The sequence below is a fragment of the Thermobia domestica genome, chromosome 6 (assembly GCF_964235325.1).
Source record: "Thermobia domestica chromosome 6, izTheDome1.hap1.1, whole genome shotgun sequence".
Taxonomy (NCBI): Eukaryota; Metazoa; Arthropoda; class Insecta; order Zygentoma; family Lepismatidae; genus Thermobia; species Thermobia domestica.
This window is the reverse complement of record NC_137459.1, coordinates 148,347,207-148,370,960: the sequence shown is the minus strand read 5'-3', so window position 1 is coordinate 148,370,960 and position 23,754 is coordinate 148,347,207. Positions and strand designations below refer to the sequence as shown.

Genomic DNA, 23,754 nt, shown 5'->3' with positions numbered 1-23,754 from the left:
TTCCAGAAATATACTGTTTCTCATTTTCTTCGGCATAAAGCTTCCACAAAGCTTTCCCCCTTCCTGGTTGCTTCCTCTGTTCTCCCTCTCAATTCCTGATTTACAGCAGATTTAAGCTACACTTCATCAACAGATAAAGGCTATCAATAGGCCTAGAGATAAAGAAAGAGCCTTCAATATAGAAACGTATTGCTTATCCTCCATCTACTTTCAATGTTTCCATCCAATATCTGAGAAACTTCAAAAGCATTTACAGTAGACGATTTTGAAAGTAACGTGGTTATTTCATCGACGGCTTGGTATAAAGATACAGCTCAAGTACTTTTAGAGAACATTAGAAACAAAAAGACTTTCCTTCTTTATTAAACAATGCAGTATTTAGTAACGTTCGAAAATTAATAAGATGGAAGCCACTCTATATCATGTTTCTAATACTGTTGATGTTGTGTAGGATATTACTGTATCGTACAATTTTTTAAAGAAGTTTTTCAATAAAACTAAAAATATGCATATTGTTTCTTCTAAAATTGTATATAGTCCATACATGGCCAATCTTATTAACTAGCAACTCAGACGCAATATAGTGGTCCTATTATTCTTAGTTATACGATGTAAACACCAAAAGTACGTGCCCTTTTGTTCTAATTTCAAAAAACAAGGAATTATAGAAAACTGGCCTGTCTCTATTTCTCAACAAACCCTCCCTCTTTATTGATATAGTTGCCATTGCTTCGACTTTTTTTTTTTTTTGTAGCATGTGGCATAGTCATCTTTGGGGGTATGTTTCAGATACTTGAAAATAGCACTTCATAGGACTATCTACTTACAAAATGGCGTCCACAAGTGGATCCTTGGGGTTTGGGAACAACCAGAAGTCACTCGGAACTAAATCTGGTGATTAGAGTGAATGTGGCAGAATGCTGTGGTCAGCCAATCACAACATTATCACGATATAGCGGTACATTGTCCATGTGAAGAATAAAATTTCCATTTGCCATTTATGATTGTTTTTTCGGTCAATTTGGCAAAACTTTTGTGTTCAAAAGTGTACTAATTTATAATCCGTAATCGTATGACCTTTTGGAATAAGGTGGGACATTATCACAACCTGAGAATCCCTGAAAAGAGCGTACAGTACCTTCTCATTGGATGCAACCTGACGAAATTTTTTGGTGGGTGGTGAATTTATGTGTTTCCAATGCATCGAATGTTTTTTTGTTTGTGGCTTGAATAGCGGAATCTGTTATTCATCCATTGTCAAAATACTTTCCGAGAAATTGCATCCCTCTCTTCTGAATCGTGTCAAATTTGCAATACTTGATCGAATCCTTGCCTCTCTTTTTATCGTCCTGAAGCATTCGTGGAACTCAGCGAGAAGAAACCTTTCTTACAGTTAGACCCAGTTCGTTTGTAATTATTCGTTCTACTGTTCCCATTGTTAGCCAAAATGTATCACAAACCTCCTGCATCGCCTGCATCTCCAGCTTCTCCAGTATCCTATCTTCCATGATAAAATTTTCAACACTGGCAATGTTAACGTCAGTTGATGCTGTTTTTGGACGTCCAGATCTCTTGTTTTTCTCACTCGTTTGCTCTGCTTTAAACTCAAGTACCCACTTTCAAACAGTCTTTTCTACAAGAGCGACATCACCACACATACCATCCAAATGGTGATGAATATTGGCTGCACCACGTCTGCCTGCTGTGAGAAATTTCGCAGTTACCCGTTACTTTTCAACCGAAAATTCCATGTCTCCGGTCAGTATCAGAAACACGTCTTACTCGTTCAGACACCATGACTTAACTGCTGCCAAACAGTAAACAAAACCTACACTACTTAGAGACGAAGGATGGAAGTCTCCTACGCCATAGTGCTTCCGTCCCCGACGCCATAGTGCCATACATAGTCGGAAGTATATAGTCTCCGACACATATAATGACAAAAAAAAATGTGAATGTTGTGGCAAAACGGCACTAACTTCTGATGTGCACCTCATACGTCTTTTCTCAGTTGATATCATCAATGTCTATTCAATAACTATGAACCTTCGTGTTCTTTGCACTGAAGGATCAGTTCGGTAATTATCAATGCTTCTTAATTACAATTAAAGGTTACTGGTTGTACTAGTATTTGATTACTTACAAGATACTTAAGAATATATATATATACTTAAGAATATAATACTCCTTCACTGGCAATAGTAATGATGCGTAACTCCATCTTGGATAATTTTCTTGTGTAATAATAGAAATACCATTCCCACATTTTCGAACCTTCATGTGAACTTCAGAAATAACCGTGTTAATTAGCGCGTAAATGTTATTTCTTCACACATCCTTTCTTAAGTGAAATATGAAAGAATTCGTGTTACTGGCTACCCCTGTTACCATTCGCGTTCATACACTTCTCTCAGAAGCGTCATTTGGGGAGGGCAGGGGACATCTCCCCCTCAGTTTGAGAGACACATGTTTTTTAATAAATATTTTCTATTAATTATATAAAAATTAAAGTGATCACTTTTTTTGTGTTTGAATCACGGGAAAATGGCTGAAGCGATTGCAATGATTTTTGGATATAGTTATCACCTACTTCGAACTTACAATGTTTCTTTGATTAAAATGCATATTCTAACGGGAGAATAAGGGATCATAATTCATGGGGGAAAAAGTTAGTATCTCACGAACCCCTCAATCTAGGAACGTGAAACTCGGTATATAAATTCTACATTCAAAATCAAAGGGGAATATGTTCCAGGCTTTTGAATATTTTCCTTTTAAAGGTGTCGGGGGCATTTTGTATTTATAAATGCAAAATATATGGATGTATATGTGCATATACCAACACAACTCTAGAACGTCTTAAGCATATTTAAACTTGGTCCACGTATGACTTTGTGCGGGTAAGATACTCTAAGCACGCAGGGGATTAAACAGAGGTGATATCTACAAATAATCGAAAATGACCTACATTAATGTTGAATTCATAAGTTTAGGGGTCACAGAGATCAATAGTGACATCCTAATACCACACTATTGTGTAGAAATCCCCTGTCATATGTAGAGGTGGGAAGAGGTAATATGCACAAATAATTGAAAACGACCGATACTAGTGTCGAAGCCGTAGTCTTCGAGGTCGATAAGCTGATTACTGACAGTTCTGACGCCATTTAATGTCAGAGTTTGTCGAGGGGTTAAGACACTCCAAGGGTTGGAAATGAGAAGAGGCTAACACTTAAAGGTAATCGACAACAACGATATTAATCTCGAGTCTATAGTTTTCAGGTTCCTTGAGATAGTTAGTGACACTATCTATGCGTTTAACTTCAAGTTCAATCCCATCGATATGCGGGGTGAGAAGGAATGGAAGTAAACAGTCCAAAATGACCTAGATTAGTGTGGAATCCATAGTTTTCGGGACAGGTAAGGTAATTGGTGAAAGTTCCGATGGCACTTAAGGCCAAGTACATGCAAGAAGAGGATATTAGCTGGCATGCGAACTAAATGGGGTGACGCACACTCAAATATAATTCTTTAAACCCTGGAACAATTCAACCAAACTTGGTACTCGGGTGGCTTAGAACTTGCAAAAAAAGTACTATAAAGGTAAGACTTCTTAGCCTCCCAAAGATGGAGTAAAAAGGGATTATACATAAAGGTAATGTCAAATCCATAGTAATGTCAAATCCATAGAGTGCGGGGCACTGAGATGAATAGTCGCACTCCTGATGACATTTTTGTCCAAGTTTAGCCCCCTTCCCTAACTGATATGGAGGTAAGAAGGTGTCAAAATAAAATATCCAAATTAGCTTAGATTAGTGTCGAATCTATAGTTTATGGTGTCGGGAAAATAGCTGACATATTTGTAGTGACTTTGGAATATAGTTAGTACCTACTTCAAGTTGGGATTTTATCATGACACTTTGATTAAAGGGTGAAATGAAATGAAACATCTGAGTTTTACGTCCCACGGTTATGCCGGTTAGGCTAAAGGAGACGGTGATTATGAGAGATGAGTGAAATGGTGGAATGAAGCAAGTGGGAGGAAACGGGAGAACCCCGAGAAAACCCACGAGCACGGTGTTTGTCCACCACAAAGTTCACTTGGCGGAGGCTGGGATCGAACCCGGGACCCCAAGCACCAGAGGTGAACGCTCTACCACTGAGCCACCGCGCCCCCCTTGATTAAAGGGTGTATTCTAAGGAGTAGGATATTTGAAAATTTGTGAAAACAGTTAAGTATCTTATGCATTTTTATAAAGGTAACCAAGAAAATTCTGTCGCTTTTGTGGAAGTCTGTCTTCTATTGGCCCTCACAACGTGAGTTGAATGCAACGAAGATAAGGAAAGGTCAGTTGTTGCTGTGGGTATATCCAAAATACTACCTGGTCGTGGCAGTTCAGTTACACCGTGAACTTGTGTAAGGACAGAGTGAACATGCGACCTACACAGAGCGTCATAAGGGCGTGTAAGCTGTACTAGTTAAAACTGTATTCAAACGCCACTGCTGCGGTGCTGAAGATATGCCAGACCTTTGGTGAGAGTGTCGTGACTACGCTGACAGTGCAGCGGTGGTTTGACAAGTTTAAGGACGGTGACGAAACACTCGAGCATGCACCACTTGCCGGAAGAACAACACACATACAAAATGAAGATTTTCAGACAGCAATTGGACAAACAGCCAGACGTGGGGAACTGAGACTACAGTTCAGTGTGAGTGAAAAAAACATTCGGCCGCACCTCCATCAACTTGGGAAGCACTACAAGTTGGGTCGATGGGTCCCACATGATTTGACTCCGGACCACAAGGCAACGCGAGCAGACACCTGTGTTTCTTTGCTGTCTCGCCTGAGGAAGGAGCCATTTGTGGACAGGGTGTTGACATGTGAAGAGAAGTGGGTTGTATACAGTTCGCGGCATAGAAATTGTTACATAAATTCTAAGTCCAAATTAATAACAAACTCTTGTTCCATTTTCTTATGCATCCAGAAATACATGTATCAATCGATTACTTGCCTCTAGTATTCAATCCAACTCCTCCTCCACCTCTCCTTGTCAAAAGCAGTGTGTGTGACGTTGTACACTCTTTCCATTGAGCTGAAAAAGAAACAGGAATCAAGTTTACAACGTTTTAGCTTTAAAACAGTCTTTTCTATTCGTTTGTTCTAAAATATTTTAACAGCCTAAATTTAAAAAAAAAGTGTCACAATCTTCCCAGAGCTTCATAAAGACCTTTAGTTCCATTCTTTCCCTTCTTAAAAGACTGCAAGCTAGTAAGATGCTCTCTAAGAAATCTATGGAAATTGCCAATAACGGCTGTAGGTTTTGTGCTTCCTAAAATCTGTAATGCACGCACAGAGCTCTAAAATATCTACTGACAGAAATGAGTGTTATTCAATGATTCATTTAATTTTTTTTCATTAATTGCAATCAAGTGTTGCAGGGGCGTCATTTGGGCAGGACAGGAGGGTGTAACTCTCCCTCCCTTGCGCTTCATAAATACGTATTGTTTAATCAAATGTATAGTAATACACTAATAAAAAGTGAAAATCTTGTGTCTGCGGAGAATCTCTCCCCCCCCCCAAATAAACCCTAAAAGATACTGCTTTTAGCAAAAAACCTATAGAGTTACAATAGCACATTGCTAGAGAGCTTGCATTTGGTTTCAAAAGTCAAAGGTTTGATCTTAAGCCATATGAGTTCCTAGGCGACATTGAGAGAGAGAAAGATATATATATATATATATATATATATATATATATATATATATATATATATATATATATATATATATATATATTCAAGTATGGAGAAAAAGGGGGATGATTAATATACACAGATTTAGAATTGGGGAAAAATGATCGGACAGCACTCTTCTTATGACGAAAATTGTGATTTTGTGAAACAGAAGAAGGGAAGGTTTCGAACTGCGAGGGTCACATTAGGTAGTTGTCGAACTAAGGTGGAGAACTCTTTTTAGAGCAACAGATGATTACGAAGGCAGAGAAAGATCTTGAGAACTGAGGAATTAAGAATTTAAAAAAATATGAAGCTTCCGAGACGGGTTTCGAGCTACGAACCTTGTACTTATCGACCCATGACTTTATCCATTCTGCTACGGAGAACTCTGTGTAATCGTTCACAAACGTTTTCTTTAGCTACGTTGAAAGCTAACTTAACAGGATATACCAAAAGTTGACACGGTGGATGCGAAGTTCAGATAGGACGTAAATGTCTTGTAACTTAGCTACAATGTATCATGGCGGACATAAATCATTGATCAGGTAATGACGACTGCTTTAAAACAAGTGCAGAGTATGAGAATTAAATCAGTCATATCTGTGGTTTCGTGTGGAGAAGAAACAAACTTGTGAACCAAAGGTTTAAGAACAACTCAAATTATTAATATAAACTTTGAAGAAGATTATTCACTTATATCATCAAAAAAGAAATACGAAACACTTTCTGAAACGAAGATATACAATTTTGCAAGCAGAGGTAAAGAAACCTAAAGTAACGAGACTAAAGACGAATCATTTACCGCGTAGTAATCGTGGTTCAGTGGTCAAGGCGCTGGATCAGTAATCTGGAGATTCGTGGTTCGAATCCTCGTCGTGCATTTCTAACTTTATTTGTGATGGCAATTGATCGACGATGACACACGTTTTATTATATTCGAATATTTCAATACTCGGATGTTTCAATACTTGAACTATCAAATCTTCATGAATAATAATAGTAATAATAATAAATTATTAATAATAATTATTATCTTGTAGAAGATTAAAAGCTAGGAGCTAATTATCGCTCAGTTCATACCATTACAAGCAGAAACATGACATTTGGCAAGAATATTTTGGTTTTGTTAAATGTTGTCGACGAGAAGAGGAATTTTTCATCTCGTTTCTAAAACAAACAAAAAATGGCAATCAACATTTTACATACGAGACCGGAAAAGGCTCACTCAAATTATCGTCTAGCTTTGGAGATGAGAATCGAGACGAGACGAAAAGTATCGTAAACATTTCTCGTCTTGTCTCGATTCTCGAAATAGTGTATGTCCATTCTTTAAGTAACAATTGCTCTGTAGATTGAATCTTATAGACTTTTTGTTAGTTTGTATTTAAGAGCTCATTGAATTATGATCTGTGTAGGAATTTTTGTAGCAAAGCTTTTATAATTACCTCTGCATATCTTAAAAATTAGTTTATTATATGCCTTACTGTTGAGTGATATTCAGTTATTTTTATTAGTTATTTTCCTTAAAACATACAGTAGAATACTTTCTACATGAAACTTTATGGAATGCTTTTGTTTGAGTAGCAGAAGTGTGTCTTGAAGCTACGGAACCCTTTGTCTGAAATCCCCACGTTTAAGTAAGTTTTGCCAAATTTTAGAGCAACTTTAAAACTTCTAATACCATTATTATTATTATTATTATTATTATTATTATTATTATTATTATTATTATTATTATTATTATTATTATTATTATTATTAATACTGTATATTTCTGACCTCAATATTACATCCTATTCCAATGCAAATAAGCATACTGAAGTTAAGAAAAAAAAGAAGAAATTTTCTGGATCCTCTATAAGGATGAATTGCCTTATAAGAGATACTTTAAAAACAAAAGAGGGAGAAAAAGAAGGTGTCAGCTACTGGACAATATGAAAATCGAAGCTTCGGATGCCTTAACAGAAACTAAGTAGGATTTGTCTTCATCACGATACATAGTAACACCCTTTCTTTGGGTAAAACACATTGGATTGTGTATGCGTTATATTGATATTTTAACAAAATATACAAACAAATATATATAAAAAAGAATAGTTCCTATTTACCAATTTTCGTTGAACGAATATATGGAACGTGTTGAAAATGGCGAACGAAAATATTATTATTATTTCTAGTTAAAGTGGAAGAACTTAATAATCCCACAATGACGTTTCAGACAAATTTATGACTCATACTAGGCCTGAAGGATGATCCGTTTTTATTCATGAACAGTTTGCGAAACACGCGAAATTTTCAGACAATAGGAATCGAGATTGTAGACTGTGACGTCATGTTGTTAGTTTTTTCCCATATGAAGGAAGTCTTCTCAACTCCAATAACTTGTAAGAACAAGACAAATTTTTGGGAGGGGTACCTTGGCACACCCCTTCACGTTTGGAAATTCACCAATTTAAACATTTGGTATAATAGTATAGGACCCTAATATAGATCACTATAAATTTGGGTGGTCCTCCTCGTTCGTTCTAAGGGGTACAAAATTGCCAAAATATAAGCGTAAGCAATACGTTGTAGCACGTGTTTGGTTTTTGCCCCATTTTATCAGTTTTGATGAGGTCCTATTACCTTATATGGTTATATAGTCACGTATAGGTGTCCATTTTCTATCATAAAGCATAGCTACATTGATGCACACCTTTAATATTTTGGGGGGTACATTGGCCCACCCCTTAAATTTTGGAAATTGCCCAATTTAAACATTTGGTATTATAGTATAGTACCCTAATATAGATTATAATAAATTTGGGTGGTCCACTTCGTTCCCTTTAGGGGTACAAAATTGCCAGATTTTAGTACAACCACGTGTTTGGTTTTAGGCCCATTTTATCCCCTTTGATGAGGTTTTATTATCTTTTACAGGTATATGGGCGTATACACCGGCTCATTTCCTATCATAAGACATGAGTATATTGATAAACCCCATTACACTTTTGGGAGGGTACCTTGGCCCACCCTTTAAATTTAGGATTTTTTCAATTTAAGTATTCGGTATTATAGTTGGTCGATGTAATCCTTGTGTAGGCGCTGGTTTCTTAATAATTCTTCGACGTTGCTTTGAGACTGTTCAATACATTTGTATTTCATAACACACAATATTATATGAATTCAAAAAATACAAACAAAGTTGCTAGATGAACATTGTTATATGTAGATTAATGCGATATTAACACAATACACGTAGCTACCGTTGCCTTCTTGGTGTCACGTTTTTACACACACACTCACCCCAGCTGGGGAGAAAAAGTATTAGTTTTTATGTTGCTGCCTCTTCATTTACTTACTGGCGTTAGTTTTTATTGAGAAGAACTCTAGTTCTGAACATACCGCCCGCCTTGAAGGAATTCCTTCAACAAATCTATGAATGATTAATTTGGTTCATGAACTTAATATACACAACAATAGATAACATAAGTTATGAATGAATGATATAAACATAAACAGAATAATGCACACACAACACAACGCTGTGAATAACACAATGTACACACTATGAATAACACCAACACATTAACTCTCCTTAGGAAGCGGGCACAATTGACGAATAGATCTTGTTGTTGTACCTCTGGTAGTTTTCACTGTCGCCACTCGTACTATTCCGTCCTTCCCAGGAAACAATTGCACAATACGTCCAGTTTTCCATTTTAGAGGTGGAATGTTATCTTCTTTGATGAGCACCAAATCACCTTCCAGAAGATTGGGAAATTTTCTTCTCCACTTGGATCGTTCTAGAAGACTTGATAGATACTCCTTTGACCATCTGGACCAAAATTGCTGATGAAGTTGTTGTATGTATTGCCATCTCGAAAGTCTGTTGACAGGAATATTTTTCAAGTTAGGTTCTGACATGGTAGTGAGTGCGTCGCCTATTAGGAAATGACCAGGTGTTAATGGATGTAGGTCGTTTGGATCATTTGATAATGGTGTTAAGGGTCTAGAGTTTAAGCAAGCCTCAATCAGTGTCAAAATAGTGTTCATCTCTTCGTAGGTGAGTGAAGCATTTCCCACGACTCTCTTTAAATGGTATTTGAGAGATTTAATTGATGATTCCCATAAGCCTCCGAAGTTTGGTGATCTTGCTGGAATAAAAACCCACGTGATGTTATCAGCTGCTAGAAAATTATGTAATTTTTCTTTATGGTGTTCTGATTCAAATAAAGTCTTCAATTCTTGTAGTTCCCTTTTTGCACCAACGAAGTTACTTGCATTGTCAGAATACAGTTTAGCACATTTTCCTCGACGAGCCATGAATCGCTTTAATGCTCCAATAAACGCCTCTGTAGTTAGATCACTAACAAGTTCAATGTGAACCGCCTTAGTCGCAAAACACACGAAAAGTGCTATATATGCCTTATGGAGTTTGGCTCCCCTTCGGATACTCGATTTAAGGTAAATGGGCCCACAGTAGTCAACGCCGCTGTGAAGAAATGGTCTTGTTGGTTGAACTCTGTCAGCTGGTAGATCTCCCATCATCTGTTTACCATCTTTAGGATTGTTTCTGAAACATGTGACACACTGATGCACAACTTGACGAACCAAGTTTCGTCCACGTATTGGCCAATATGATTGTAGCAAGGATAACAATAATTGAGGCCCGGCATGCAATAGCTTCTTATGTTCTTGAGCGATTAACTTTGTCAAGTTGCAGTTAGCTGGAAGTACAATAGGATGTTTCTGTCCTTCAGTAAGATCTGCTGCATTTAATCTTCCTCCGACTCTGATGATTTGCCTCTCATCCAAGTATGGGTTCAAATTTCTCAATTGACTTTGGTTGTCGACTTCCTTTCCTGATCTCAATGCATTTAATTCCTTGTGAAATGCTTGTTGTTGTGATAGTTTAATAAGACATTCGAGTGCTTCATGTAATTCACTTACTGTAAGATGTCCATGCTGTCTGTCACAATTAGATCTTCTCATGTTGTGTGTGAATCATAGGCAATAAGCAGTTACACGTTGCAATTTTCTTAATGATGAATATCTGTCTAAGAGTTGACACGGTGTTGTAGAAACCATTACTGCTGTATTTTTTCGTCGCTCGGGAACATCGCTTAGGTCACAAACATCTTCCCTCGTCTGTGAGTCTAATTTCTCAGATAGCCATGAAGGCCCATGCCACCATAATTCATTATCAAGAATTTCTGACGGTGTTAATCCTCTCGATATATGATCTGCTGGATTCTCCTCTGTTCTGATGTGTCTCCATTCATAGTTAAAAGTCAATTGTTGAATTTCCGCTACACGATTTGCAACATACGTCTTCCATTGAGAACAAGGTCCTCTTATCCATGCTAATACAATGGTGGAATCTGACCATAAAACAACCTTATCGATCTTGCAGTGTAATGCTTGTATTACTTTCTGAGTTAGCTGTGCAAGTAACAAAGCTGCACAAAGTTCTAGGCGAGGAATAGTTGTCTTCTTCAAAGGTGCTACTCGAGATTTTGAACATAGTAAGTTTGCTGTGAATTTTCCATTTTTTGTACTAGATGTTACATATATACAAGCTCCATATCCATTCTGAGATCCGTCGCAAAATCCATGAATTTCTACCTGCGATTGTGTTTCTTGAATAACCTTCCGCTGAACATGTAGTGATTCCAACTCTTGAAGTTGCTGCTCAAAAGTTTCCCACTCTGAATGCAATGGGGCTGGAACCCTTTCATCCCAATTCAATTTTAATTCCCACAAACGTTGCAGAAATATTTTTGCCTTAAGAATAACTGGTCCTATTAATCCTAAGGGATCAAATATGCTCGCTACTGTAGCAAGAATAGTCCTCTTCGTGATTTGTTGAGGGTTGTTTCTTGGTTTGACAGAGAAAGAAAATGTGTCTTTAATGGGATTCCACAACAATCCTAAACTTCTTGTGATGCAATCATCATTTGGTTCAATAGTGAAATTTGATTCTTGAAGTTCACTGGGTATTTTTGAAAGCAGTGAAGTGTCGTTGCTACACCATTTTCTCAAACAAAAACCACCTCTTTGCAGAAGAGTTGTGAGTTGACCCTGTAATTCATGTAGTTCCTTCTTCGTGTTTGTCCCTGTTTGAAGATCATCAATATAGAAATCCCTCATTACAACTTCTGCTGCCTTAGGGAAATTCTTCTTCTCTTCTATGGCTAGTTGCTGAAGACATCTAGTGGCTAGAAAAGGAGCTGCTGCAGTACCATATGTTACAGTTTTGAGTCGATATATCTTTATTGCTTCTTGAGGGTTTTCTCTCCACAGTATTTTCTGGTAGTTTGCATCTGAATCATGTACCCTAATGTTGCGATACATCTTCTCTATATCAGCTGTCATGACGTATTGATGTTGCCTGAATCTTGCTGTTATGGAAAATAATTCTTCTTGGATTGTAGGCCCGACTCTCATCGTCTCATTTAATGAAAGTCCAGAAGTTGTTTTGCACGATGCATCAAATACAACCCTGAGTTTGGTAGTAGTACTGGTCTCCTTCATAACGCAATGATGGGGAAGATAGTAGTCTGGCATCATTGTATCGCTCTCTGCTCTAGTTATTTCTTCCATATGGCCCAAATCTTCGTACTCTTTCATGAACGCTATATATGCCCTTTTTTTCTCAGGATCCTTCATAAGCCTTCTTTCCATTGAATAAAGTCTTCTCGTTGCAATCTCCTTGGATTTACCAAGATTCCTCACATTTTCTTTAAAGGGAAGTCTGACGATGAATCTCCCAGTCTCGTCTCTCCGGTGTGTTTCTTTGAAGTGTCTTTCACATTCTGCTTGCTCTTGACTTAATGGATGTTTCATTGAACATTCTTCTATCGTCCAGAATTTTTGTAATTGCTCGTGTATTTTTTCTGTTGTGGAGAGGTGACACACATTTGTCGAAATGTGTGGTTGATTGTCTATTTTTCCCGCTACAATCCAGCCAAACAATGTTTTGTGCAAGGTTGGATACCCTGCCTTGAGTTTTATTTGCCCTTCACAAAGTAGATCAAAGAATACTTCCGCCCCCAATAACATGTCAATACGCTGTGGTATGTTGAAGCTAGGATCTGCTAATTCAATGTTGGAAGGTATTTCCCACGATGACGTGTCTACACGAACCATAGGCAAGTCTTGTGATATTTGCGGCAATATGATGAAGTCTAATGTGGCTGAATAATTGTTATATCTTGACTTAATTGTAGCCTGAACGCTATGGCATGACCTTGTATTAGCATTACCTATACCATTTATGTGTACAACGCTATTACTCTTTGTTAGTCCCAATAATTGAACCATTCTGTTTGTTAGAAAATTGGACTGAGAAGCACAATCGAGAAGTGTTCGACACATTTGAAAATTACCCAGTTTATCTTTAACATATACTACAGCTGTGGATAGCATAACGCTTGGTGGTCTCCTAAGATTCTGCGGTACACTGTTTGTAGAACGAATATTCTTACCTTCACATTCCTCCTCGAGAGATGTTGTTGCAGCGAGCGTGTTTTGACCTTGACCTATTTCCCTTTCATCTTGTGGTTCATTCGCTCTAGTGGGCGATGGACAACGCGAGTAGTGCAGTAATGTGTTATGCTTTTTATTGCATATTTTACAATTACCTGATAAGCACTCATTTGCCTTATGCGCTCGTTTGAGACAATTTATACATAAGGAAAGACGTTTAACTTCTTTAATTCTATCTCCTATAGATTTTTTCAACAATGATTGGCATTGAAATAATTTGTGGGAGCCTTTACAGCTGGGACATGCATTGTTGTCGGAATACGTTACGTGTGCTGTCGTTGAGTAAGAACTCTTTTTGCCTGCCTTATTTGTTTGTTGATATTTGTTATTTGGAACTGAGGGTGTATCTTTAGGTCTACGCTTATTATCAACTGCGTCTAAAACTTGGCAACGCTGTTGTAAAAATTGTGTCAGCTGTGACATGCTCGGTAATTCATTCGTTGATTGTGTTTTCTCCCACTCCTTATGTGTTGTATTGTCTAGTTTGGTCGCAATCAAATATATAAGTAATGCATCCCAGCTTTCTGTCGGTTGACCTAGTGATTTTAAAGCCCTCAAATGTTTTACTGTGCTGTCTAAAAGAGATTTAAGCGAAACAGCCGACTCACGTTCCACCATTGGCATTTCAAATAAAGCTTTGACGTGTTTGTTAACAATATACTTTTTGTTTTCAAAACGTTCTTTGAGTAAAGTCCATGCTACGTCATAGTTTTCAGAAGAAATTTCCAAGGCTTGTATTACTTCAAGAGCCTCCCCACGTAGAGAAGAACGTAAATAATGAAACCTTTGGACTGGCTGCAATGTGCTATTGTTATGTATTAATGCCTGAAACGTGTCATAGAACGACAACCACTCATCGTAGCTTCCAGAAAAGGTCGGAAGGTTTATCACCGGCAACCTAACTGATGGATTAGAATTGCTTGCTTCATTGTTTTCATTTTTCTTTGCACTGGAGCTGTGTTGATTTATGAACACTTCCGTCTTAGCTGCTAAATCAAAATAAGTATTCTCGAATTGCTCTCTTTCTTGAGTTTCCTGATCAATTTCTGATGAACCCTGTAACATTTCTATTTCGGATTGTATTGCATCAAATTCATCATAGCACTGTTTTATTTTCTCGTAACGTAACACTAACTGCGTAATATTCTGATCTTCTGTAAAACTATCTACAAAAGGTTTAAAACGAGTGAGTTTGGCCTTAATTTGACCTCTCTTGCAAACTAATTCTTTCATTCTGTCCGTCATGCTTCACTCAAATTAAATACACTTTTAACACTTACGTTCTAAATGAGGCTTTGCTTTTACAGGCTTATTTTGTATAAGTGATACAAGGATAATATTATATTGAAATATGCACTCACTACCTACCTTGTTAACTGCACTGTAGAATCCTGATCCGGCGTGGATGGACCATTTGGTCGATGTAATCCTTGTGTAGGCGCTGGTTTCTTAATAATTCTTCGACGTTGCTTTGAGACTGTTCAATACATTTGTATTTCATAACACACAATATTATATGAATTCAAAAAATACAAACAAAGTTGCTAGATGAACATTGTTATATGTAGATTAATGCGATATTAACACAATACACGTAGCTACCGTTGCCTTCTTGGTGTCACGTTTTTACACACACACTCACCCCAGCTGGGGAGAAAAAGTATTAGTTTTTATGTTGCTGCCTCTTCATTTACTTACTGGCGTTAGTTTTTATTGAGAAGAACTCTAGTTCTGAACAATAGTACAGGACCTCAATATATATCATGATAAATTTGGATGGTCCACCTCGTTTCCTTTCATGGGTAAAAGATTGTCGAAAATTAATACGACCATGTGTTTGGTTTTGACCTCAGTTATCCCCTTTGATGAGATCCTATTATCTTATATGATTATATTGGTATGTATAGGGATCAATTACATAAGACATAGGTATATTAATGCACCCTTTTAAAAATTTGGGAGGGGTACCCTGGCCGACTCCTTAACTTTTAGAAATTGTTTAATATAAGCATTTGGTATTATAATATAGGACATCAATATGTATCACTATATATTTGGGTGATCCATCACGTTCCGTTTCATGCGTAAATAACTACTAAATATATTAATTTATTGACCCATTTTATTTCATTTTTTGACGTCTTATTACCTTATAATTATATGGGCATGTATAGGGGTCTATTCTTTTTCTTAAAATATAGATACATTGGTGCATCTGTTGAAAATTTGAAGTAGTACATTGGCCCCTCACATTAAATTTTGGAAATTGCCAAATATAAACATTTAATATAGTACTATAGAACCCTAATATGTATTAGTATAAATTTGGGTGGTCCGTTTTTGTTCCCTTTTATGGACAAAAATGTTAAAAATTCAAATTTCGGAGGTTACTAACGCCTTTGATGTGGTTTTATTAACTTATATGAACATATGAATGTGTTCAGGGGTTTATTTTCTTTTATAAGGCATGAGAACATCGTTGCTTTCATCTTAAAATTTGGTAGAGGTACATTGGCTCACCCTTAAAGTTAGGAAATTGCCCAATTTGGTATAATAATATAGGTTCTTATAAATTTCGTTCCCTTTCATGGGTAAAAATTACCAGATATTAGTATGACCACGTGTTCGATTATTGACTCAATTTATTCCCTTTGATAAGCATTTGGCACGTTATATAGGTATGTACTGAGGTTTATTACGTTTATATTTTTATGTTCCCTTATAGATTGTGTTGGGGTACATAGAACCATTCCTTAAGTTTGGGAATTATCAAATAACATAATTCGGTAAACGTTTTCTAGGACACTTTGAAAAAAGTTTGTCCCCCTCTTATGGCCGAATATTCAAATTTCGAAGGTAATTGACCTATTTTATCTTCTTTGATGAGGTTTTATCTTTCAATGAGTACAGGATTTGTTACTTGTTCATAAGACACAGGTGTATTTGTGTACCAATCTTAAATTTTAGGAGCGGTACATTTCTTTTTGTCATATCAATAATTGGTAGTAGTTCTTAAAATTGAGTGGTATCCCATTCTTTGGGTAAATTATTGTTAAATATTACTATGATCACGTGGCCAGTTATTGACCTATGATGGAATTAGGTGTCCATGACATTGGTACATTGAAACTTTGTAGGATAATTTGAGAATTGTCAAAATGAAATTACGTCATTAGTTTTCATTATTCCCGCCTATGGACCAAATATAAACGTAAGCAATACGATGTACCACGTGATTGACCTTGATGAGGTAGTGTACAGGGATTCATTTCCTTTGTTGTGATACTTCTTAAGATTGAGTATACACTTTTAGAAAACAGTTGGTTCTGCTAAGGTAAACAATTGACAAACATTATTGACCTTATTGAACATATAACGATATGGTTAATTTTAAGACAGGTATATCGAGAGAGGTACGTAGGATCATTCTTTAAATTTGGGAATTGTGATAAACAGAATTTTAATATAAGGCGCGAAATTTGAAACAATACTTTGAACTTTAGTCACAGCTCATAGTCTAAGATCATTGGTGATGGTTGATTTGCCCTTGAGCTTTAGAAATCTGATAGCTAACCTTGTTGAATCTTATGACTCATAGTCTAAAGGCTATACATGCTACAACACTGAAATTTAGTCACAAGGTGTTGTAATCTGACACTGGAAAAGTTATTGTTGATGGAATTGGATTCGATGATCACTATCTTTCTTGCAATCTGACTGGTTGATCACTATCTTTCACGGAATCTGATTGGTTGATGATTTTCAAATCTTTGCTGCATTCAGTTTTAAGTTTTGTTTAACATTTATCGATTACTGTTTTAAAATTTTGGTTTCGTTCAACATTTTGCACTCATTGATAAATATGATCAACATCGTTTATTTGTTAATCGAACAGTTAAAGACCGGACAAAGTTTGACGGTTCATCGTGAAACGTAAAATTGTTTGAAAACTTTTAGCTTGATTTTTTTTGTTTGAAATTTTTATGAAATTTTTTACGTTTCAAAATTTTTGTTTGACATTTTTTCGTTTCAAAATTTTGTTTGAAAATTTTGTTTGGAATTTTTTTTTCAAATCTTTTCGTTTCAAAATTTTGTTTGATTTTTTTTTGGTTTGAAATTATTTCCTTTTGAAATTTTTAGTTTAAAAAATTTTGTTCGAATTTTTTGTTTAGAATTTTTGAAATTTTTTTGTTTGAAATATTTGTTTGTAAACTTTTTGTTTGAAATTTTTGTTTGGAAAGTTTTGATTTCAAATTTTTAAGTTTGTGCACTCATTGATAAAGAACCGGAACGTTTTAGAACAAAACCATCTGGCAACAGTTTATCATGATGCAATAGTACACGTCAGAACATTGGGTTGTACTTGAAATGAAAAACACAAATCATTGATATGTATCATTTTATTACGCTGCACTGATTAATCTCATACCATACCAGATAGAGGATCTGGATATTGTCGATACAATGTATTTTGAACTTTTTGCACTAGTTTGTCTTTAGCGTATAATTTTAATTCCAACTGAAGTCATTTAAGGTCTATTGCAACGCCAATTGGTGGAAACTCGATGTCCATTTGGTCACAAATAAACTGTTTATCAATTCAGGTATGCACCCACGAACGATGTTGACAACCATCACAACTTCTAGATACATGTTGTACAATATGAATGACATATTTCTCAAAATAGTACTTTTTCAGGAATATACTTGTTTTGTTGCACACTTCCACTGAATGTTTAACACACTGGAATACATTGATGAATTTGTTCCATTCCGTTTGCGTTAGATACACCATGTTGCGGGCTTTATGCAATGTACTCTTTTTACGTAACAGCACCATCTTTTTCTGAAGGACTGTACGAAGCACCACCTCATGATTTGAGGAAAATGATTTGGCTATGGTCACATTTAGCTCATTATGAAAATAATCTTTTATTTGGTCGAAACGTGAACATAATATTTACCATTCTTCAAAGTTCAGTTGTACACCAAATTGTTCTGCTTTGCCCAATCGAATCACAGGTTCAAACGTTGTAGCACAGATACCAACCATGACATGTTTTGTTTTAAATATATTTATTGGATAATAGATTGAGAAGAGGAATACTTTATCGTTAGAAGTACACATCTTTCCTGCTGAAACACACTTGCTCGAATGATCTCATGGTCTGACACGGTATTTGCTGATTTCATACAGCTACGGCTGACGTCTTTAAAATGGAATGTACTGACGTTTGAATTCATGATTTCATCACAATTGGTGACGAAACCAAATCCACAGATCCGCCTGTGTACGAAATTTAAATTGATGACTTCGACCGCAGAATCCTTTGTAGTATAAAGATACAGGTCCAGGGTTCAAAAAACGTAATAGTTATTCTTGTTTCGAAGCGTCCATGGGTAAATATCTTGTTGGTAAAATAATATCCTTATCATTTTCAAGCTTCACTACGATTCTTAACCCCAACTGTGTAGGGATAATTTGGATAGCTAAGATTCTATAAGGTACATTCTGTTGAATATCAGTAAATGATTTCATCACATCACGCGAGTTTAGAAACTGCAGACAATTAGCCGTGATGACGTTATGATGAATACTATCTTGAACGATGATGCAAAACTGATGACGTTGCATTACCATGTTCTGACGTGTACTAATGCATCATGATAAACAATTTTGCCAGAGGTTTTTGTTCTAAACAGTTACGAAACGGTTCTCTACCAATGAGTGCAGAAACTTAAACATTTGAAACTAAAATTTTCCAAACAAAAATTTCAAACAAAAATTTACAAACAAAAATTTCAAACAAAAAAATTTCAACAAAAAATTCTTAAACAAAAAATCGAAACAATTTTTTTAAACTAAAAATTTGGAAACGAAAAACTTCAAACAAAAACTTTTTCAAACAAAATTTTGAAACGAAACATTTCAAACAAAAATTTTGAAACTAAAAAATGTCATAAAGAACATCCAAACAAAAAATTTTCAAACAAATAATTTAACGGTTCACGGTTAACCGTCAAATTTTGTCCGGTTTTTAACTTTTCGATTAACAAATAAACGGTTTTGATCATATTTATCAGTGAGTGCAAAACGTTGAACGAAACCAAAATTTTTAAACAGTAATCGAGAAATGTTAAACAAAACTTAAAACTGAATGCAGCAAAGATTTGAAAATCATCAACCAATCAGATTCCGTGAAAGATAGGGATCATCCAATCAGATTGCACGAAAGATAGTGATCATCCAATCAAATTCCATCAACAATAACTTTTCCAGTGTCAGATTACATCACTTTGTGACTAAATTTCAGTGTTGTAGCATGCATAGCCTTTAGACTATGAGTCATAAGATTCAATAAAGTTAGCTATCAGATTTCTACAGCTCAAGGGCAAATCAACCATCACCAATGATCTTAGACTATGAGCTGTGACTAAAGTTCAAAGTATTGTTTCAAATTTCGCGCCTTATATTAAAATTCTGTTTATCACAATTCCCAAATTTAAAGAATGATCCTACGTACCTCTCTCGATATACCTGTCTTAAAATTAACCATATCATTATATGTTCAATAAGGTCAATAATGTTTGTCAATTGTTTACCTTAGCAGAACCAACTGTTTTCTGAAAGTGTATACTCAAACTTAAGAAGTACAGCAACAAAGGAAATGAATCCCTGTACACTACCTCATCAAGGTCAATCACGTGGTACATCGTATTGCTTACGTTTATATTTGGTCCATAGGCGGGAATAATGAAAACTAATGACGTAATTTCATTTTGACAATTCTCAAATTATCCTAGAGTTTCAATGTACCAATGTCATGGACACCTAATACCATCTAGATGAATAACTGACCACGAGATCATACTAATATTTAACAACGATTTACCCAAAGAATGAGATACCACCCAATTCTAAGAACAACTTTCAATTATTGATATAACAATAGGAATGTACCGCTCCTAAAATTTAAGATTGGTACACAAATACACCTGTGTCTTATGAAAAAAGTAACAAATCCTGTACTTATTCAATGATAAAGCCGCTCAATTACCTTTGAAATTTAAATATTCGGCCATAAGAGGGACACAAACTTTTTCAAAGTGTCCTAGAAAACGTTTACCGAATTTTGTTATTTGATAATTCCCAAATTTAAGGAATGGTTCTATGTACCCCAACAAAATTTAAAAAGGAACATAAAAATATAAAAGGTAATAAACCACTGTACATACCCATATAACGTGCTAAATCCTTATCAAAGGGGATAAATTGAGTCAATAATCGAACACGTGGTCATACTAATATCTGGTAATTTTTACCCATGAAAGGGAACGAAATTTATAAGAACCTATATTATTATACCAAATTGGGCAATTTCCTAATTTTAAGAGTGAGCCAATGTACCTCTACCAAATTTTAAGATGAAAGCATCGATGTTCTCATGCCTTATAAAAGAAAATAAACCCCTGAACACATTCATATTTTCATATAAGGTAATAAAACCGCATCAAAGGGGTAATAACCTGCGAAATTCGAATTTTTAATGTTTTTTATCCGTAAAAGGAAACAAAAATGGACCACCCAAATTTATACTAATATATATTAGGGTTCTATAGTACTATATTAAATGTTTACATTTGGCAATTTCCAAAATTTATTGTGGGGGACCAATGTACTACTTCAAATTTTTCAACAGATACACCAATGTATCTATATCTTAAGAAATTGATGGACCCCTATACATGCCCATATAATCATATAAGGTAATAAGACCTCGTCAAATGAAATAAAATGGGTCAATAACCTCCAAAATTTGATTTTTTGTAGTTCTTTACCCATGAAAGGGAACGAGGTGGACCATCCATATTGATGTCCTATACTATAATTCCAAATGCTTATATTAAACAATTTCCAAAATTTAAGGGGTGGGCCAAGGTACCCCTCCCAAATTTTAAAAGGGTGCACTAACATACCTATGTCTTGTGTAAGATAATTGATCCCTGTACATACCTATATAATCATACAAGATAATAGGATCTCATCAAAGAGGATAACTGAGGTCGAAACCAAACACGTGGTCGTACTAATTTTCGACAATCTTTTACCCATGAAAGGGAATGAGGTGGACCATCCGAATTTATCATGATATATATTGAGGTCCTGTACTATAATACCAAATGCTTAAATCAGAGAATTTCCAAAATTTAAGGGGTGGTCCAAGGTACCCCTCCCAAAACTTTAAAGTGGTGCATCAATATACCCATGTCTTATGATAGAAAATGAACCCGTGTATATGCCCATATACCTGTAAAAGGTAATAAAACCTCATCAAAGGGGATAAAATGGGCCTAAAGCCAAACACGTGGTTGTAGTAAAATTTGGCAATTTTGTACCCCTAAAAGGGAACTAGGTGGACCACCCAAATTTATAGTGATCTATATTAGGGTCCTATACTTTTATACCAAATGTTTAAATTGGTCAATTTCCAAACTTGAAGGGATGGGCCAAAGTACCCCTCCCAAAAATTTAAAGGGATGCACCAATATACCCATGTTTTATTAAAGGGAATGGACCCCTGTATACGCCCCTATAACTATATGAGGTAATTAAACCTCATCAAAGGGGATAAATTAGGTAAAAACAACCCGAAATTTAACTTTATTGGCAATTTTTTACCCATGAAAGGGAACGAGATAGACCCCCAATACGAGAACGAGATAGAAGTACATACCACGGTCCTAGGCTACCATACCCAGTTTTTAGATTTGGCAATTTCGAAAATTTAAAGCGTGTGTTTCTATGTACCTCTGCTAAATTTAGGGGATGGGGCATGGTACCCTTGCCAAAATTTGGAGGGGTTGGTCCTAAGTACCCCTAGGTCATTGACCTTTGACCTATGACGTCTCAAAGGTCGGGATCAAAGTGCAAATTTGCCTCAAGTCATGCGAGTACTTCTGCATTTATCGTACTGTTATGTAAGCCCGCATAATACGTATTTTTTTTTTACATACATGAAAGGCTTTCTTAGAAACATCGAGAAATAAGCATACATTTCGAGCCCCAGTCCCACCTAAGACGAGGATCTAAAAAAAGTGGCTTAGTACAGGATTAGATCAAATGAATATCTATATGTGCAGGAAATTTGATGACTCTAAGTGACTCCCTGCTATCCCAAAATCTGATGACAGGCACACGCATTATTTTATACGTAAGTGTAGAAGTATATGAAAGTGCATTCCATGACTTTCTTTATAATCGTAATAAATATAACTCTTTTTTTTAAAAAAAAAGTAATTTTCTTGGGAACAATTATTTTGTACTTTGAGTTTATTTTTTATATTTTTTAGAAAGTTATTTCCTATTTTTAAGGAAAATACGTTTTTAAAGTCTTTTTCTTTTTTTTTTTCAATTATTTTAAGTCAATCTCCTGTTTGCGTCTCAGTCAATGGTTCCAAACGTGGGATGCCCCCTTTGTCGCATGAAGACTGAGCAACGAGGCGCAAGTTATGACAGAAAGAAAATGTGAAATTATGAATAAAACACATCTTCTAATAAGCATTTACCCTTTAGCTTTAGCAAACTTCAAAACGCTACAGGCTTGACATTTTGTATTTCCTATTCTTATTCAAAATTTCTACGTTTTTTTTTTAAACTAAATGATTATGCTAGTTTTTAAATAAAATTATCAAAAATGAGTACAAAATTCTATTTCAGTGTATAAGATGGAGTTCAGAAAGTTATTAAGTAAGGGCAGAGGAAAAACTCAATGTGTTCGTTGGCATTGCTCTTGATTCACCAGTTTCTTCATATCTGATGATAAGTTCGACAAAGCACACCTAAGACCCGTTTCCGTCTCCAAATGGTTTCGATTACTTTGATTTTATTGTGAGCGATGTTGAAAATTCTGATTCATAGAGGTAAGTGGTCGAGAACTGAACAACAACTTTTATGGCTTCTTTTGATACTCTTGGCTAAACAGATAGGAAACAAACGCAAAATTCTTCCAAAGACGTTGAGTGAAACAAATTTTTCGCACCTGAATCGCACTTCAGTTTAATTGCTTCCTTCTGGATTTCATGTGAAAATAAATCCACATCAATGGTAAAAGATGTTCTTCCTAACTTGCATTGCCAGTCTTCTTCACTCAAATCAGGAAAATATCACTTGAATTGATCATAGTGTCTATGTGTGAGTTGATACTGTCTCTCCACAGGGTTAAATCACACTCTTTATTTTCAAGTTATTTTAATCGAGGAAAAGATGAAAATTTGGGCGTAGAAGCATTTGGATGGCATTTCTACAGTAGGATGCTTTTTCATGAAAGCACTTATCGCGTCATAAGAAGATAAAATGTTGGTGTTTCTATTTTGAAGTTTGAGATTGAGATTATTTAATATTTCAAAAAAAAAGTCTGCGAGATAAGAAAGAGCAAATACAAATATGCTCAGTAAAAGAAGTATAAAGTTCTTTTTTGTTAGGACGAA

At 35.7% G+C, this 23,754-nt stretch overlaps 2 protein-coding genes across 2 annotated transcripts; both read right to left on the bottom strand.

Annotated features, from left to right (window-relative positions):
- Nucleotides 1–9,303: 9,303 nt before the first annotated feature.
- On the bottom strand, nucleotides 9,304–10,710 carry LOC145687330 (uncharacterized). Its single transcript, XM_081760786.1, has one exon. It carries the CDS (start codon nucleotides 10,708–10,710, stop codon nucleotides 9,304–9,306), a length of 1,407 nt encoding a protein of 468 aa, XP_081616912.1.
- Nucleotides 10,711–10,722: 12 nt separating this feature from the next.
- Nucleotides 10,723–14,511, bottom strand: LOC145687329 (uncharacterized). The gene has a single exon (XM_081760785.1). The coding sequence runs from the start codon at nucleotides 14,509–14,511 to the stop codon at nucleotides 10,723–10,725; it is 3,789 nt and encodes a 1,262-aa protein (XP_081616911.1).
- Nucleotides 14,512–23,754: the final 9,243 nt, after the last annotated feature.

What these genes read in the sequence shown, in the direction of transcription:
- LOC145687330 (XM_081760786.1), bottom strand. Translation starts at nt 10,710, where the DNA reads ATGAGAAGATCTAATTGTGACAGACAGCATGGACATCTTACAGTAAGT.
- LOC145687329 (XM_081760785.1), bottom strand. Translation starts at nt 14,511, where the DNA reads ATGACGGACAGAATGAAAGAATTAGTTTGCAAGAGAGGTCAAATTAAG.